This window comes from Podarcis raffonei, chromosome 7 (assembly GCF_027172205.1).
Source record: "Podarcis raffonei isolate rPodRaf1 chromosome 7, rPodRaf1.pri, whole genome shotgun sequence".
NCBI lineage: Eukaryota > Metazoa > Chordata > Lepidosauria > Squamata > Lacertidae > Podarcis > Podarcis raffonei.
In genome coordinates this window covers 24,235,760-24,255,194 of record NC_070608.1, presented here as the reverse complement: position 1 = coordinate 24,255,194, position 19,435 = coordinate 24,235,760, and the positions used below count along the sequence as shown (strand labels likewise).

At 42.9% G+C, this 19,435-nt stretch overlaps 1 protein-coding gene across 2 annotated transcripts in view; it reads right to left on the bottom strand.

Moving 5' to 3' along the window:
* Positions 1-18,242, bottom strand: part of NIPAL2 (NIPA like domain containing 2) — a 39,562-nt gene extending 21,320 nt beyond the window's left edge. The window contains exons 1-5 of one of the 2 annotated variants that reach the window (XM_053395574.1): positions 17,700-18,239; positions 11,806-11,874; positions 9,083-9,254; positions 5,798-5,857; positions 203-324 (exon numbers count right to left, since the gene is read on the bottom strand). In XM_053395574.1, coding sequence (XP_053251549.1) covers positions 203-324; positions 5,798-5,857; positions 9,083-9,254; positions 11,806-11,874; positions 17,700-17,792 — 516 coding nt within the window. In that variant the 5' untranslated portion in view covers positions 17,793-18,239. Of the gene's footprint in view, positions 1-202; positions 325-5,797; positions 5,858-9,082; positions 9,255-11,805; positions 11,875-17,699 lie in introns of both variants that reach the window. The other variant, XM_053395575.1, reaches the window with a different exon arrangement.
* Between the last annotated feature and the right edge of the window lie 1,193 nt (positions 18,243-19,435).

Genomic DNA, 19,435 nt, shown 5'->3' with positions numbered 1-19,435 from the left:
ACAGGAAAGTAGCAGTGGACTTGTGGAAATGGCAATGGCCACAGAATGCCAAATGACTGTTGCGTAGAGGGGAAGGTGGACTATATTGGAGGATGCTGGAAGGAGGCACAACTGGCTGGGTTCCAGAATCACAGCACTTCTCACTGCGACGTTTTGTTCTAGACCCCACTTGCAAACATCGACTTTTGCATACTGTACTCACCACATAAATCAGGAACTGCCAGTTAACTAAATCATTCTGTATCTTTCTTGCCGTGACTTCCTGGGTAACGCGGGGAGCAAAGGTCACCACCAAAAATGTTCCTGCCATCGTCACAGTTCCACCTTTCAAAATAAATACATGTAAACAATCATGTTGTTATTATTATTTTTACAAAACACGTAACTGGAAGTCTCTAGAGCGAACCTTCTAAGCAGCAGCAGTTTGATCAAATTTAGGAGACTAAATTTAGGAGAAATTTATGCACAAACTCCATTTATCTCCTATGACCTGGTCACATTCCAACCATAGAGGCAGCACAATTCTTTGCATGTCTACTCAGAAGAATGGCCTACCAAGTTCAATGGACTTTACTACCAGGACTGCAGAAATGAGAGCATTTGTTTTCCTGACTATGATTCGGCTGCATATACGTCCAAACTGTCTTAGGCAGTTTTACTCATATTGCTTCCCAAGGTTACCTATGATATATCAAGTAATATAATCAATGAACTTCCCTTTCCTCTAATTTGGTGGTCTTTCCGTTCTGCTTTGCATGTTTTTGATTTTTGTTGCTTGCATTTTATCTTTATTTCAGAACACAATTCCATAGAATCATAGAATTGTAGAGTTGGAAGGAACCTGGAGGGTCATGTAGTCGAACCCCCCGCAATGCAGGAATCCTGTCCACAGCCATCCCTGGGTGGGCTCGAACCACCAACCTTCTGCTTAACAGCAAGACACACTGACCCATTGAGCCATCCTCCTTCTGGCATGCTGGTAGTCTCATTGTCCAGTATTTGTATCTACCTAGTGCAAACTGGTTACCATCATCTGAAACGCTAACCCTCTGTCATAATACTGCCTCTTGACGCCAGGATGATGCGAAACATGCCAGGCCAGGTATCTTAATTGTGGGCTGAGGGTCATTCGGATTTGGGGGAAAGTAAATATCACTGAAATCAAGGATGCAACTGTATATGTAGTAGTTGTTTGAATGCAGAGCTGGTAGCTGCACAGCACAGCTCTGATGCCTTGGGATTGCCCTCCTACCTCTCACCACTAATAGCTACTGCTCCTGAAAGTGGCCAGAACTCTTCCTTAAGCCTGAGGACTGTGGGGATTTCCCCAGGCAGCAAGACGTATGCACAGAGCCTTCAGAAAGCACTCTGATATCTCAAGATCACTGCCAAGGGAAGCGGGGAGCAGTGTGAAAATTAATGAACACAGCACAGGAAAGTGAGGAATTCTGCTCCCCTTCCTTCGGTAGCAGTTTCTTTCTTTACATCACTCGTGGAAGGGCTGTGTGGTAACTGCATTCATTGAAAAGAGGATGTGGGCTTGTGACAGAGTGTTCTTGAACGTGCAAGTGCATACAGACATGTGCTTTTCTTCATGAGTATGTCTTGTGTTCTTCGGTGCTGCCAAATGCCAATTTTAAATTGGTCTATGCGGTTTCTATGCTGCTTTTAAATTTTATTTCAGAGGTCCCATCCCATAAAAATAAAATAAAACAAATCAATAAATCAATGTGGAACGTGAGTTTCTGGGGCACAGACTACTGCATAGAACATCAATGGGACATAATAGCACACTCGCAATTTAGAGGTGCGGGGGGGAACAATCCCCACAGTGTTCTATATTTATGTATTTGCACAAACCTCCCAACAATCACCGTATCTGCCATGGTACAGCTAACTCCAATGGAATGCAGCAACATTGTTAAAAAACCTCCATGGCAAAGACAAACTCGCAGAAATAAAATAAATCAGCCCAGAACTCTAGTTAAAACATTGTGCAGCGTACAAGACTGAAGGGGAACATGATCAGCTGAGGGATGAATTCTCCATGTATCACTTGGACCAAATAACTAAATATTATAGGGCTATTGGAGCAGCACTGAATTTCTTTCTCCAAACGCCCACAACAGCTGTGCAATTATCGTACAATCATTACACTAACAGCCTGCATCATCTGCCTGCTTATTTGCGCAGGGAGCCCAGTCATCCTCTTCATTTTGCACGAATGACAGGCACTCCAAACAAGATAGACGTTCCCACACAGATAGCACTTCTGCGTAGGAAAAAAGTATGCAAATCGTCACTAGGGACGGGTGAATTCTGTCAGTTTTGGTTATTCCCTGTTTCCTGTTTTTCTAATCTGAAATTCAGTTCTCCACATACTAGTTCACAATTAAAACAAAAACAAAAACCAGCCTCATGAAAACCCACCGGCCTTTTAGTGCAAATATCCCCTACTAAACACAATTTTTGTCTAACATACACATGTTTTGGAAACAGTTATCTGCAATACAGTGCATTTTGTATGTTATTTTCACTAATATATATCATACCTTCCTTCCTTCCCTTCTTCTTCCCCTTTTTATGAAGATTACCCGCTCTGGGATCCCACAGCTAATTTTCCCCTGGTCTCCTCACTGGCCCAAATAGGACTAATTTAGCCAGCTAGCCCTGGAGATCATCTAATGTTTATTGGATGGATTGAATTTATTGTTATTCACATTTTATACTGTATTTTATGCTGTTTTTTGTTGCATCAATTAAGTGTTTTAAATTTGTTGTTAGCCACCCTGAGCCCGGTTTTCTGAACCGGGAAGGGTGGGGTATAAATAAAAATTTATAAATTTATTTATAAATTTATTTATTTATTTATTTATTTATTTTGAGGTCAAGCTTAGTCGTAAACTGATCTGGCTGCTTTGAGCCCTCCACACCAACAAATTACCTCTGTGGCACTTGTTCACAAGCAGTTGATAGGGAAGACCTTGTCTAACAGCAAGTGGACAGGTAACACTGCTAGATGTTGCTACGGAATTTGAAATTGATCCTTCACCCACCAGACTCCCAGTTAGAGAGCCTCTTGCTTCACTGAGTGACAATGTCATAAGGGATCTGTCTACTGATCAGGCATATGGGTACTGGATCATACAGGCCATAAGGACAGGGAAACCTTCCCATGGATTTGGCCCTTCTTGAAATTGGTCCAGTGAGCCGTTCAAGGTGGTTAACAACAGCAAACAGGTTTTGCTGCATATGGGTTCCAAAACATGGCTTTAAAGGCAAATCCCGCAACAACTTAAAGGCTGTTAATAGAATACATCATTTGTGTGTAGTATCCCTGCTGGTTCAACAGCAAAGTAAAACACCCCTTGAGTAGAAGGCCCACACCACTTCTTGTTTTGGCTGTGGTGAGTTAGGCTGCAAAAGGAGGCTGTGGTAGATGCTGTTTTGACAACTGCCTGGCGTTCAGCATGGTATGCATTCAGCGAAATAATACATACACTCTCATGATCCTATGACAATGAGAAGAGGAGAGCTGGTGTCCAGAAGATCATTGACCTGAGGGGCAGAGATGATGAAACACTGGGAGATCTTTCTGTATGTCTAGAAAGACACCTTCCACCAGTGCTTTGTCCCTGTTTGAGCTGATAGACTGGTCTAACAGGATATATGAACCTCCTTTGACATGTAAACTTACTACAGAGGAAGTAGAGAAGTTCACTGACGAGCCCATGCAAATTCCACAGTGGCCCTATCATGTTCAGTCTATAGAGAGGTGTGTGAAACAAGTTACAGAGGCAACGGCCAGGGTAAGGTAAAGGTAAAGGGATCCCTAACCGTTAGGTCCAGTCCTGGACAACTCTGGGGTTGCGACACTCATCTCGCTTTATTGGCCAAGGGAGCCAGCATACAGCTTCCAGGTCATGTGGCCAGCATGACTAAGCCGCTTCTGGTGAACCAGAGCAGCACACGGAAACGCTGTTTACCTTCCCACCGGAGCGGTACCTATTTATCTACTTGCACTTTGACGGGCTTTCAAACTGCTAGGTTGGCAGGAACTGGGACCGAGCAACGGGAGCTCACCCCGTCGCGGGGATTCTAACCGCCGACCTTCTGATCGGCAAATCCTAGGCTTTGTGGTTTAACCCACAGCACCACCCGCGTCCTGGGTGGCGCTGTGGGTTAAACGGCCAGGGTATATGGACATAAAAAGTGTGAGGGCTAAATCAGGCCAAGAAGCAAGTCGGAGGCTGATGTCCAAGAGCAAATCAAAGCAAGACTTAATGAAACTTATTTAAATTTCTTATTAGCTGAAGTCATTAGTTTCTAATGTTGTTTTATGATTACAGTGTATCCTTAGTAGCATGTGCTTTATGCAGGGAAACTAAAAATTTTACAGCATTACCCAACATTTTCAGAAGGTAAAATTAAAATTATTTGGTTTTCCAAGAGTAGTTGATGCACTTTTTAATCAAATGAAGATTTGCCATGCTAAATGTTGTCAAGTCACAAAAATAATAGCATATTTGAATTCCTCACGCCCCCAAAACATATTTTTAAGACCCCTCACTGAATAAATTTGCAAAAACCAAGTTTCACCCCTTGAATTGACACATCCCATTGTGGTACATCCATCCATAATCTTAGTGGAGACAAAGACCAGAATGGGCTGACTTGTCTGCCCAGCTGGTTTCCTGAATTTGGTGCCAAAGCTTTTTATTGGGTGAAGGTTAGTGAGGGAAAACAATACTTTTCCCAGGAATACATCCTAGTGTTCTGGTTGAGTTTTAGAGCACACGAGCAGAACTATGACTATGGACAGCTGCTGTGGGAATAAGCATTGTGACAAAGTTTGAGAATCACAGCCATCTCAAATATGTCAACAACATTTATGCAGCAATTGGCCAGAGTAATCTCAAATGCCAAAAATAGCTATAGACTCATTGTCTTACATAAAGCAACCAAAATATCTGCTGGAACTAGTCACATATCTAATAAACGAACCGTAGAGCAAGGCAGATTTAATTTGCAAAAATGTTTTTGAGGCAGACATAAAGTCCAATGTTTTGTGCAACTGAGATCATGTGTGCCAGCAAAACATTGCTGAAACGCTCTTGGAAATAACCAAATTAGTATAAAAGGAACAAACAGTTACTATTTTTTAATGTTATAAAAAAGAGCTTGTGTGCAAATATCAACATTAAAAGAGCTGTGAGCAGAATGATCAAGCAATTAGATCATGTCTTGTTTTTGATAGGACTCCTACTGTTGTCAAACATATCAAAATATGTAAAATATTGAAGTATTATCTCCCGATTTAAAAACTGGAAGCAAAAACATGAGCATAAACAGAAAATGCCCATTTAATTGATACAGACAAAAGTCTACCTAGGACAGCCCAGCCAAGAATGAGACTCTTAATCTCATGGTTGTGGGTTTGAGCCCCACATTGGGTAAAAGTTTCCTCCATTGCAGGGGGGTTGGACTAGATGACCCTTGTGGTCCCTTCCAATTCTACAATTCTATGAGTCTATGATTGGAACAGGAAGAAAACTTACCAGAAAAAATAGATTCAATGGACTGTGGGGTTTAAAATCCAGGCTTGCATAACATTTTTTGGAGCAAAACTCGACCCTGCCTATTATTAAAACTATGTTCCAACCTATTTTAAAATAAGTGTATTTATCTTCAGCTGACAAATGTTGGGGGCATAAATATATCTTGCTATTAATGCAGCATTATTTCCCTTATCAAAACAGCACTCCAAGAATTAGACTGGCAGGAATCATTTACTTACCTAATATACCTTCGGATCTTATGTACTCTTTTAGGAATAAGACAGAAATAACTGCACTACCTGGGGAACAAACAGTCATTGTTAAATGTTACATAATAAGAGAAGTCGCCTGTGATAACATTGCTTAACAATAATAACAAGAAAAGAACCCATTTGCCTCCACATCAGCAATATAATCCTGGCAAATCCTGGTGCTGGAACTAGACTCCTAGTTTACTTCCACACACTTAAAAAAATAATAATCCCATGGTAAACTGGCTACAACCCAAGAGACAGGGCTTGTGAAAGGAGTGCTCTCCACAGCACATCCCTCAAACACTCTTATTTGGGGGCTTTTAAACTGCCACCAATACTACCCACTTCTCCTTGTGTATACATAACTTGGGCACTCTCCTGGCAACAAATGGTTGTGGAGTTTCAACAGTGCCTTCCACATGACTTTACAGGCTTTGATATATGCCATTTCCGCCATGATTTCTGCTTCTTTCCAACTCTAATCCCTGCCATACATGGACAGGGGCATTGTGGTTCCCATTGCTTAATAGAATTTAATGCCCTTTTATTGTGGTCACACCACAAGAACATTCTTACGAGACCTTGTTAGGTGGTACACATAGGTGATACGTATACGCGTCACAACAGGGATGTGAATTATGCACCATGGGAAATTCCTTTCAGGCAGTATCTCAGCCCCACAGAGATTTGCTTAATTTACAAATGAAGTGGTTAAAATCCTGAAGTAGTACATATAAACAGCACAGACAAATATCCTGGTGCAACCCACTACCCGATGGGCTTGTGTTGCATTTGTAGCGAGTTTTTTCTCTAATGGAACATTTAAAAAAGTTTCTGCTGTTCTCAAAAAAATAAAAGTAAATTTAGCATATTTCCATTTTGTCAATGACCCATAGAAACAGCCAATGAAGAAAATGGCATTTGCGGCAGAAAACTCACATATGGTTCTTCCAAGCATTGCAAAACATTTGTTAAAATCAGTGTCCTGTTTCAAATGCTGTCAAGGGATTAAAAAGAGATAAACAGCAGTGTGTACACTTGCTTCATCAGCAGGAAACCTCCCCCTGAGGACACATAACTTTCTTCTCCCTAGAAATAATTTAAGTATAATTGCTATAACGAGCTACTGGGGGCTGTATAAATTATGACGAGAGGATAATAATAGCAAAGGTCTTTTTAAAAAGGAGTTACTTGAAATGCACTTAAGAAACCTATCAACTTAAGATTACCATTTCATGTGAAATATTAGGATGACAGCTTTCGTGAGCAGAAAGTGCTAGTATCCAAGCAACATCTTGTAACACTGCAGCTCTCTGACTGAAAAATTGCGTGTGTGTGTTGAGGCAGAGGGAAATGAACCCACCTAGAATATAAATTACTTCTCTCAATGATGCCTCATGGTGGTAGACTTCTGTCTCACTGGTACCACTTCAGACTGTGGTTGGGGAGGGATGGGGATCACATGACTAAAAGCTCTGGTATGAAAAACAGCCCCCACACTGGGAGAAAGGGACAAACTTCCCCCCTGAAATTCTTATATTCTGTGTGGAAAAACTAGGCCTGAAACTGACGCTGGGCTTTCAAATATCACCAAGGTACCGAGACAGTTGCTATAACGATTATCTAACTGACACAGGGTTTATTTGCTCAAGCATTTCTGTCCCCCGACACAAAATGTACCCTGTGCTGAATTGCAGCTACTTCAGTCTATATGGAGCCAGTCATTTGCGCCCAGTTGCCATGCAGTGCTTTGACTTAACTGTGACATAGCAAAAAGCAGAATTTGGCTTGGTACAGGCTAAAGCAGTCAGATATCATCCCAGAATTGTTTTTTTCCACAGCTGTCACAGCTGGAATTAGTCATGAGAACTCATCCTCATCATAGACACTAATGACGTCTGAAAAGGTACTATTCAGACACAAGAGGAAGCTATCAGCAGACTTTGGGAAATCTTAATGTATGTAAGTATGCAACATATATTTAAGGGGGGCAACCCTTAAGGTAGTGGTGAACTCAAAACAGCCCCATGAGGATGACGCATGCTCAGTAGAAATGCTGTTCAACTTGGGGAGGCGGGGAGTCAGAAAGCTGAGGGTTAAAGGAAAGGGAATATCCTGGCAAAGGGCGTGAGTGGATAGAACAGGCAAATTACACTTTTTTGTTGTGGGTGCCACTCATTTTTCTCTAACGGCCTATCAATATTTTTATGCCATATATGCAGTCATCATAGAATGAAAAGTCCATGCAATTGAATCCTATAATACCACCCAAATAGCCAGTTTTCATAATGTTGGGACAAAGCTATACAAACAGAGCAGGTATGGCCCTCCAAATCACCTCTGACCATTGGCCATGTTGGCTGGGGATGGTGGGAGTTGTAGCGCAAAACATCTGGAAAGCACCATATTGGGGAAAGCTGTTCTGTCCCATGATCCAGTACGCTCATGCAACAGCATCTTGGAATCCAAGACAATGTTATAATATAGAAAAGCGCAGGGATTTTATAGCACATCCCTTCCACTGGAATACTTCCCATTCTAGCAAATATCTCTCTCCAGGGATCTCTCTTATATGTCTCTTAACTTTCCTTAACCATTTGTGCAATTATCTCAAATAATTTAAAGAAAAATCTCCATGGATGTCACAGAGGAAAGGTGGGAGGAACCAGCTGGGGAACCACTAAGGGACGAAGGCTCAAATCCCAGGGAGTGGTGGCAGGACAATGAGTGCTCAGAGGGAGAAGACTGGGAAGAGGAGGTGTTCAAAGATGAAGACGTAACAGGCCTTAGTGAGCTGAGAAAATCTGTGGCAGAGAGAAGTAGCACAGGCTCAGAAGCAGAAGCTGAAGCAAGAGAGTTGGAGGGAGCCAGCCAAGAGGTAGGAATGTGTCGGACTGGTGAAAAGTCACAAGGGTCTCCCCCTCCTGCCCTCTCCCCTTGACTCCCAGAACCAGAAGAGGCATGAAAAAGGCAGAGGAGAGCTTGGCTGCACACAGGCATAGTCTCTGATTGCTTGGAAAAAAACTCTGGAGAAGAGGAGACTTAAGGCAGCTGTGGGGAGGTGGAGATTGTCAGTCTCGACAACTGATTCATGAGGTAAGACCTACCATGGATGAGCTGCTTTGCTCATTAGACCTGACACTTAGCTGAGTCTGTGAAGTTGTGTTTTTGGTAATAAAGAGTTAACTCCAACTTTGAACTGTGTGAGTGATTTCTGGCTCGTTCTTTGACAATGAATACAGGATGGGGTCAGGGGTCGGGTCACCTTACCTATGACAGCCACATTTCCTAATGGAGCAACGAGCATGACTGAAGCAAATCCGTAGGCGGCGAAATTCCCAATTTCTCCAGCCCCCATGAGTATAATGCCGAACCACCAAAGCTTGCTTCTGTAAAAGGGCTTCTGACTGCCTTGACGCATGAGTCGAAGATGACAGTATTTCTAAAAGTTAGATGTGATGGAGAACATGTGAATGAAAGACATGGCTTTGCATGCATGTAACAGATATTGTACTTGACATCAATATGGCATTGCAGAAGCTTTGTGCATCCTGCTATCAGTGCTGAAGGAATTATATAAATCTCCAGTCCCTAAATAAACACTCCTGGAATAAAAATGACAGCGTGAGCTGAAGTTAGCATTCTGTGTAGGTGGTTTGCAATGCATGACTTTGGAGCTACTTTCAAAATAATGAATTTTTCAGAAAACTCTTCAAATTCTTAGGGACATCCAGGTGTCAATGCCAAGAAACCAAAAAAGAAACCAAAAACCAGGTACCAGTCTGAATAAGACTGATAAGACATTAGATTCACTTAAGTGGGGAAGGTGGGAAACTGCATGTAACCAGGAATACAAAGAGACCACCAAATGACCAAAATTAATATTTGATTTCTTTGGCAGCAAGCTCTAAATGGAATTATTTAGATCTGGACAGAGGAAACTCGGTTCACACAATCAGTAATTAGGATTGTCTGCGATTCGTTGAGGGTTTCTCCAGACTTACCACTCTCTCCAAGCACAGTCCACGATTAAAAGCTCCATATCGAAGCAATCTTTTCTTTTGCCCTGGTGCTTTCCCTGGGAAAATCTACTCTTTAAAGCTCAATTGGAGGAAACATCCATTTGCAGAAAACCTGAATTGGCATTTGCTCCAATTCAGATTTAAAGAGTAGGTTTTCACAGGGAAAGCTTGGGGCAAAAAAACCACACCCCAAATCGCTCAGACACGAAGTTTTTAAGTGTGGACCTGGGCCTGCAAAGAGTGGGGCAAAAGGTAAGTCTGGATAAGCTCTGAGATAGTGCTTTCAAAAATAGTAATGAAAAGCAATAATCAGCTACTATACTAAACTGCAAGGGACTCGAGTGGCACTGTGGGTTAAACCACAGAGCCTAGGACTTGCCGATCAGAAGGTCGGCAGTTCGAATCCCCACAATGGGGTGAGCTCCCGTTGCTCAGTCCCTGCTCCTGCCAACCTAGCAGTTTGAAAGCATGTCAAAGTGCAAGTTGATAAATAGGTACAGCTCCGGCGGGAAGGTAAACGGCGTTTCTGTGCGCTGCTCTGGTTCACCAGAAGCAGCTTAGTCATGTTGGCCACATGACCCAGAAGCTCTACGCCGGCTCCCTCGGCCAGTAAAGCGAGATGAGCGCCGCAACCCCAGAGTCAGCCACAACTGGACCTAATGGTCAGGGTTCCCTTTACCTTTACCTTTTTATACTAAACTGCTACAGAAGGGGCACAGCTTCTTGACAGACACAGTGGACCCCATGCAGTTCTCTGTTTTGCCCTCCATGTCATACACATACCTGGCCCTAAATGAGCAGAATGATGGCAACATGAGAACACACCTTGTCAGTTCCTCCACAAGGAGACATGTCCTGAGACATTTTTGGTTTTTAGCTGCCAGGCAAAACACTTCCTTTTTACCCAGGATTTTGGTCCTTAATTTGAATGGCTTCAGATATTTGAACCTGGAATAGCTCAGTCGGTACAGCATGAGACTCTGAATCTTGGGGTTGTGGGTTCTAGCCCCATGTTGGGCAAAAGATTTCTGCATTGCAAGGACTTGAAATGGCCCTTGTGGTCCCTTCCAACCCTACAATTCTATGTTTTGTGGTTTCTTTTAGTGGTGCAGGATCTGTAAGACCTGACCTATATTTGCATACATGTGTTTTTTGGGCTTTTATTGGTTGTGTTTTGTTATAATTGGTTATAGTATTTATCCTATTTTGGTAAGTTGCTTTGGGTCACCTTGATGAGGAACGCATCATCATCATAACAACAACAACAACAATCTGAACGCTGGAAAGAGAGGGGAAGGTGGCAATATGAAAAGCTGCTTTCAAATGGTAGAGCGATTAAGCCAAGCGCTCGCATACAGAATCAATTTCCATTGGCTTCCACATGGGAGCTGTAACATTCAAATTGGTAGTCAAAAGATCTTTACTGCGGGACAAGGATTACTGAGTGCGTGGTGAGCATTGATTTCATGGAAGGGTGGTAATCCGATCACTGCTCTGCGCTGCAAGCCAATGCTCAGCTCACTTTCAGACGTTTTGCCTTAATATGGGCAAAGTATAGGGACCGAAGAGAAGGAAATGTGGCAACTGTTAAGGAGGGACAGGGATGTGGCTCTTGTTTATATGGAAATTTGATATGGTGGCTCCTATGCTTAGGAACTTTTGCCTAGCATACAAAAAAAATACCCCAAATGAATCACAATACTAAATACGATTCACAGGAAGAAGGTTGAAAATAAGTTGTGTAGTCAAATATCAACGAATTAAATATAAAAGTCGCAGAACTTTAAGTGTGCTTTTATGCCTGAACAGAGGAATAAAACTCAAAGCATATTGTAAGGTAATCAGTAGCTCAGTGCTGTGTTATGTAAGTGCGCTATTAACCAACATTAAATATTATGGCTGGAAGCCTGTGCACACAGTTTGCTGCTTAGATCTCATTACCAATCACCATACAAAGAAGATTTTTCTTACCTGCAGATTCAAAGAGATGCTAATGAGAATGTTTCCTGCGATTGCCAACAAGACGCCTAAGAGCAAAGTCTGCAGAAACAAAACATTTGTGTACAGTAATACAGATAATTAGTGGAACAGCAGGCAAATATGCACACAGTTTCATTCATTTATAGAATAACTTGCTGGGGATTGGGGCTGCAATACTTCCTGCTCTTTCAAGGGTAGGGCTGAGCTATGTTGCCTGCTATTTACAAACACTCTTCCTGTCAGGGAACTGCCATCGGAACGAGAGGAGGAGGAGAGGCTCCACGACGATGCTGGAGAGGGGCCAAGTAGGGAGAGAGGCAGGTCTCCTGTTGGGGAAGAAATTCAGCGCGACACCAGGGATGGAGGGGGGCCTATGGGGGAAGCGGAGAGCAGGCTCCGAGACTCTTCACTGGACACCAGCAGAGAGAGCACAGGTCCTCCGCTACCCACGCCCACCCTGCGCAGAAGGCTTCCGCGCAGGAGGCTAGGAGGAGACTGGGCGTCAAACAACTTTTATGTTGGAAAAGGTTGAAGAAACGCCCACTGTCGGATTCTGCCAGCGACTGAGCAGCCACGAAGTGAGGGGCTGTCCAGCCAGGAAATGTTTAACCAGGCCACCTACCCAGGAGTGGCGGCAACTTACGCACGAGCAACCCCATAACCATTAGACTTCCATATCCTAACAGCAGAGCCTAAATGGTAAAAGTACCCAAGACATGCTGAATATTCATCTACAGTACGCATCTTGCATACCAGCTCCCCAATTTCTCCATCTTGCCCACAAAGAAAATTATTGAAAAAGAAGAAAAAAGACTGAGAATCCTAAGGAGCCGCCAACATTGATTCCCACCCCACGCCCGAATCACACAGAAAGTAGAATTGGTTGTTCATGTGAGACAATGCCAACATACTGGAGCAGTTCAGCAATGGAACCAATTGGGGTGCGGTCCTCTCTCACTGGAAGCTCCCCATTGGCTAGGTCTTCTCAGAGGTGCTTCCCCATTTGTAGAATTCCCTCCCTGCTGAGATGTGTCTCCCTCTCTCATTGCTAACTTTCAGGAGGAATTTTAAAACATCCCTGTTAACCCCCAGGTATTCAGTGGCTGAAAGATACAGCTCCTAGCAACTTGAAATTATTGGGTGTGAAAATCTGTGACTGTTTCACATATTTTTATTTGCTTTAATTATTTTCTTTTTAAAAATGATTTTTAATTGTATTATTTTATCTGTGGTTTGGCACCCTGGACTCCTTTGGGAGAAAGTGCATGATGTGAATTCAATAAGTAAATAAAAGAGTTCTGGATTTCTAGCAAATACTAAAATGGAAAAAAATATATAAATTATGCAAATCTGACTAAAAGTATGCAAAACCAGCGTAAGCTTAAGATTCTGAATCAACTTGGCAAAACACAGTGTTCTCTCTATAGAATGTTATTATCTCATCAATTACTTTATTTCCAAAGGAAAATGTGCAGTTTCTGCAACTGTATACAAATCTGTTCCAGGTATTGCTTTCTCAAAGAAATATATAAAGTACAGTATATAACAACATGTAGAAAGTTTACAATTTGGTTTAAACTACAAGGAGAGATACATTCAAAGTACAGCTGTACCTTGGTTGCTGAACGCCTTGGAACTCGTATGTTTCGGCCCCCAAATGATCAAAAACAGGAAGTGAGTGTTTTGGTTTTCGAACAATTTTTGGAAGCCGAACGTCTGTCACAGCTTCCGATTGGCTGCAGGACACTCCTGCAGCTGTATGGCACATTTCTATACAGTGGTGCCTCGCAAGACGAAATTAATTCGTTCCGCGAGTCTTTTCGTCTTGCGATGTTTTTCGTCTTGCGAAGCACGGTCCGTCGCAACTGCGCCTCTTCAAGCGGCTTTAAGAAAAAAGCGAACAAACTCGCAAGACATTTTCGTCTTGCGAAGCAAGCCCATAGGGAAAATCATCTAGCGAAGCAACGCAAAAACCGAAAAACCCTTTCGTCTTGCGCGTTTTTCGTTTTGCGAGGCATTCGTCTTGCGAGGCACCACTGTACCTTCCTTCTAATGCAGCTTAAGTCAACAGATCTAACCAGGCTGTTTTGTAACAGCCATCCTCTCGCTCTCTTTCTCTAAGTCCTTAAAATCACAAGGCAGCGCAGAGTAGAAATATTTATACAATGGTGCTTCTTTAGATGCTGATACACTTTAGTTACTCTGTCCATCTAAAGAGATGCGTTACACAACCTCTGCTTCAAGAGGGTAGATTTTTTTTTAGCATGCTCCATTCCTAAACTTCTAACATACTGTTCAGATAAACTTAGCTTCACTGCTTAAGCCTGAAACAAAACCTTTCCAAGATTGACTGCTCATTTCCTCTAAGGCTACTCAAACAGCTCCCTAAAGATAGTTTTATAGCCAAAGGTTCTATAGCAATAGGGATGAAGAACCAGAGAAAGGGCATGACTCAATGAAATCACTTACAGCATTTTGTTTCAGATCCCACTTGTTTCTCACCAACAGCACACTCAATATTTTTATGCTATATGCGGTCATCAAAAAACTAAAAGAGCATGCCGCTGACTCTCACGATGTTACCCAAATAGCCACATTTCCGTAATGTCAATACAAAGTGATATAGATAGCGCAAGCATGGGAAACCTGCGGCCTTCCAAATGTTGTTGAACTACAGTTCCCATCATCCTGAGCAATTGGCCATGAGGCTGTGGCTTTTGAAAGTTGGAGGCCAACAACATCTAGAGAGCCACAGGTTTCCCACTCCTGCATGGCAGCTTAACAGGCCTTTCTCATCGCACCAACATTATACATATACAATGGTACCTCGGGTTAAGAACTTAATTCATTCTGGAGGTCCATTCTTAACCTGAAACTGTTCTTAACCTGAGGTACCGCTTTAGCTAATGGGGCCTCCTGCTGCCGCCGCTGCGCAATTTCTGTTCTCATCCTGAAGCAAAGTTCTTAACCCGAGGTACTATTTCTGGGTTAGCAGAGTCTGTAACCTGAAGCGTCTGTAACCTGAAGCGTCTTTAACCCAAGGTACCACTGTACACAAGAGATGATTTAGGCAGTATATATCCTACTGCTCAGATATGCTTCCAGCCTGATGGAAGAGATAAACCCAGTAGGCTCTGATGTAATGGAGAGGGTCCACCAGTTCAGTGCAGCTGAGCCTACACTCCAGATGAACGTCAGTCCACAATGGTGTGCCACTGGACACTACTGAATCAGAATTGGCTGTACAATTCAAGAATGGTTCACTTGTCATGGAAGTGACCCCCGAGAAAAGGTAAATTCTCCTTTGACACCACATCACACCAGTGACACAGGAAACTTGATACTTTTGGGTTTTAATCCTGTTACGGATATTTCTGCTGGTGAAATTGGGCTTAAGCATGACTGAAATATGAAGGCACTTCTAGAGCAGTGTTTCCCAACCTTGTGCCTCCAGCTGTTTTTGAACTACAACTCCCATCATCCCTGACTAGCAAGACCAGTGGCAAGGGATGATGGGAATTGTAGTCCAAAAACAGCTGGAGGCACAAGGTTGGGAAACACTGTTCTAGAGAGAACATCAAGGTTCCGTGCCAAATATCTGTGTTCTGTCACACTTCCGAGACTCCTAACTATATTTCAAAAGCAACAGATCGGTTTAAATCCAAGCATCACCTAAAAGGAAAAACAACAACAATCCTGGATTAATTCCAGCTTTAGTTTTGCATTGCTTAAGTCCTCCAGCTTTTGCTGAATATAAGGTGCCTTACTAGATTTGACATGTAAAAATATCAAGGCTGAAACCTTTCTGAAAGAACCATTCAGAATTTTTATAGAAGTTTGGAGGAAAAAAATTAGCTGGCTTGAACTAAACCAAGGTTAGAATATTTGAAACGCCCAGGGTGAAAGTTTTATATAACTGTGTTAACTGCTGGATTTGTATATTTATTTACCAATCCACAAGATCTACTTATATTCAGCGATACTTGGAACAGACCTGCTGAAATCAATCAACTGGAGTGATTTCAGTTTCAATGGGTCTACTCTGAGTATTACTAATGTTGAGGATCAACTATAGCTAACAAAGCGACAGCAAACAAGAAAAATTTAGGGCAGTACCATGCTGTGTTATCATAAAAAGAGAAACACCTCATCAGGTGTGGTTTGGTTAAGACCTCAACATCATTTTCAACAATAAAAAGGGCAAGGCACCTAAAAAAGCTTATGTAACTAATAGCGGCGCCTTTGAGGATCATGGAAGATAAATAATAAATATACACATAATAAGATCTGGTGTAATAAATATTGCAATTAAGCTTTTGCACGAATTCTTTACAAATAATCTGAGATCTAACGGGAGGTTGTTTCTTGTTTCTGCTTTGCATTAACAGAAATACCAACGGGATAATGTATGTATACTAAATGCAAGCGTTTCCTAGCTCCTCTGGCAACACAATAGTCACCAAATGTGCATTTAAACAACCTCTCTAGACCATCACAAAAAAATTATTTCATGTATATTACACCCCATCCCAATGGACTGAAGTTCAGAATAATAACATATGTCACAATAATTACAAAGGAACAATAAAAACAAGATAAAGCCAAGAAGATAAAATGCCAATTTTGATTTAAAAAATAATACTGTGGGCATAATCCAGCCAAATTTAAGTACATTTACATCCTGCTGATTTTAATGAGCAAGGGTTAAGCATGTGCTGAACTCCCATGCAAAGCAATGCGACCTCAGTTTGGGTGGAACTACATAGAGCTCTGACTTTTGATAAGTCCCCAAGATGGAGGAGTTAGCCATCAAAAAACTTCTCTCTTGGAGCCCTTGTTCACATTTTGGGTCCAGAGAAAGTTGATCTCAAAAAGCTAATGCTGTTTACTCACATTCTACAGTTTGATTAGCATTTGGTAATAATCCAAGGTTCTACTGTCCTAAAAAAGGCTTAACTAGACATTACTGAGTAGACGTAGCTATGGCCAACCGCATCGTTCCCGTGCATCGCCATGGTAACATCCAGTAAAAAAAAAGTGGTGTGACCTGACATCATAACACTCAACATTTCCCCCACCTCAGCTCACTGTCTGCCCCTTGCAAGAATGAGGAACACTGGTTGCAATGAGGCCACATCATGTGTTTCATTTCTGAAGGATACAGCTGCCACCGTCACCTCCTCGTATCTACTTTATGCTGTTAGGGTGGCAAAACCACTTTTGCCTGGGGAACGAAGAGGAGAAATGTTTTGCTCATTGGCTAAGTCATTTTGAACTAGTCACTGCCTCAGGGAAGGGCTGTAGCTTAGTGGTAGGCCTGCCTCGCAAGCAGAAGGTTACCACCCGTGGAAAGGGAAGGTGAGGAGAAGTTCTTTGCCTTCCTGCACTCTTTCCCACAATTCCACAGGGCGCAGCATCTGACACCAGTGGTTCCACATTTCGGGCATCCCTATCGCCCCACAGAAGAGCTACCACAGCCACCCAGATTTTGAAACATTTCCACCAGCCAAATCGCTCTCTGAAAACAGCCTCTGGTTCTTTCTGATGTCCCAGTGGTTGGTTGGTTTTTGCACACTGCCCACGAGGTTTGCACACTTAACGCACCCCTCCTCCAAGGAGTTCACGGTTCTCCTTTGCCCTATAGCATCGTCACAACCACCTCTCTGGTGTAAGAGTCCTGTACGTAAGGTTGACTATACATTTATGGTGCTGAGTGCAAAGGGAGGGACAAAACGAGGCTTTCTTGCAGTAGGGAATTACGGAGGACTTGCTGTTGCTTTGCTGGCCAGCATTAAACATTATCGGTGTGCCAGATGCACACTTCTGGCCCTAAAAGTCCCTTATTTAGGGCAGAGGTGAAGACTTCTGTGTAACATTTTGCTTACCTGGTTTGAGTAGTACCACCCGCTGGAAAGAAACCCGCTGCTGCTCTCTTTACGCGCGAGGGTGGCGTTTTGCACCAAGCGCGCCTTCGCCATTGTCAAGGCGACCTTTTGGAAGCGCTCTCCGGGGTCTTCAGCTGCGCGCTTCGGACAACCGGGTCGCCCCAAGCAACGCCATCAGCGATCGCAGCAAAGGAAACCGGATTTCAGACTTTTCTCCCACTTCCTGGTCTAGGATTGTTTGGGGAGGAGGAGGAGGAGGAGGAAGAAAGGACTGTTTGTTTTTTGAGAGAAGTGGTTACTGTTTTCTTTTGCCCGGAAGTTCACAGGTGCTTTAAAGAGCTCTTGGCAAAAGAGAGAACCTTTGCTGAGATTTGGGGTGGGGCGCGTTATTTATTTGTTTGTTTGGGTGTTTTCCTTTTATTCTTTTTGCGCGAGGGAGGAAAATATTGCGAGTAGCTGTGGACAGTTCTGCAGCAGCGCGAGGGTAGATTTGAAGGCTGCTTGTGTGCTTCGTATATCCCAGCCCCACCTACCTCCTGTTTGAGCTGCGGCAGCCTGCCATTTAACTCTTTCAATACCAACGGAGGACACAATAGAAAAGAATCACACCGAAAGGCCGTTGGATCAGAGGGAAGGGGGCATGTTCAAATGAACGCCCAATGAAATGCATCGATTCCTTGCGAACCATAGGGTTGCAATGGATTTCCCAATGGCCATGGGAATGCAAGCGCCCAAGACGTTCCTTCTGAATGGGGACATATTGGACTGCATTAAGGCTAAGCCAAGGGACAGTGCAGTGTTTGTAAATCCTCAGTAAAAAAAAAAGAAAAAAAGGAGAGATCCTGCAAGACTGGGAGCAGAAAAGCAGTGATATGTAGATTAAATCCAGAAAGTATCATCAAAGTCTTGCGTTTTGGCAATGGGTGAGTTTAAGTTACTGTGCTGAATTCTGCTTTCTTGTTAGTTCATAGTGCCTTGGGCAAAAATATTTTTCCCTGGACAGTGTTGGATAATAATAATAATAATAATAATAATAATAATAATAATAGTAATTATTATTATTATTATTTATTTATACCCCGCCCATTTGGTTGGGTTTCCCAAGCCATTCTGGGCAGCTCCCAGCAGAATTAAAAGCACAATAAAACATCAAACATTAAAAACTTCCCTAAACAGGTCTGCCTTCAGATGTCTTCTAAAAGTCAGATAGCTGTTTTATTTCCTTGACATCTGAAGGGAGGGCGTTCCACAGGGTGGCTGCCACTACCAAGAAGGCCCTCTGCCTGTAACCTCACTTCTCACATGGAGGGAACCACCAGAAGGCCCTCGGCGCTGGACCTCAGTGTCTGGGCTGAATGATGGGGGTGGAGACGCTCCTTCAGGTACACTGGGCCAAGGCCGTTTAGGGCTTTAAAAGTCAGTACCAACACTTTGACACTCGTTTGAGCATGAAGACCCCATGTTCATCATCATATGTAAAAATCCAATTGGATCTGGCACATGGGGCAATCTTAGGTATGCTGGCCAGCACCACTGAGTTGTTTCACATGAAATTCCTTCGGTTTCACTCATTGTGCCTCTTGCCTGGTTATTGCAAAAGATCATGCTGCAACACCAGCATGACGTTGTGCAAATCCCACCAATGGGCCAGTCCAATGGGAGTCTTTTCAGCTGAAAAGCAGGTAAGAAAGTCCTAAATAAGTAAGAAGTGGCTGTATGTGCACTCACATGTGCAC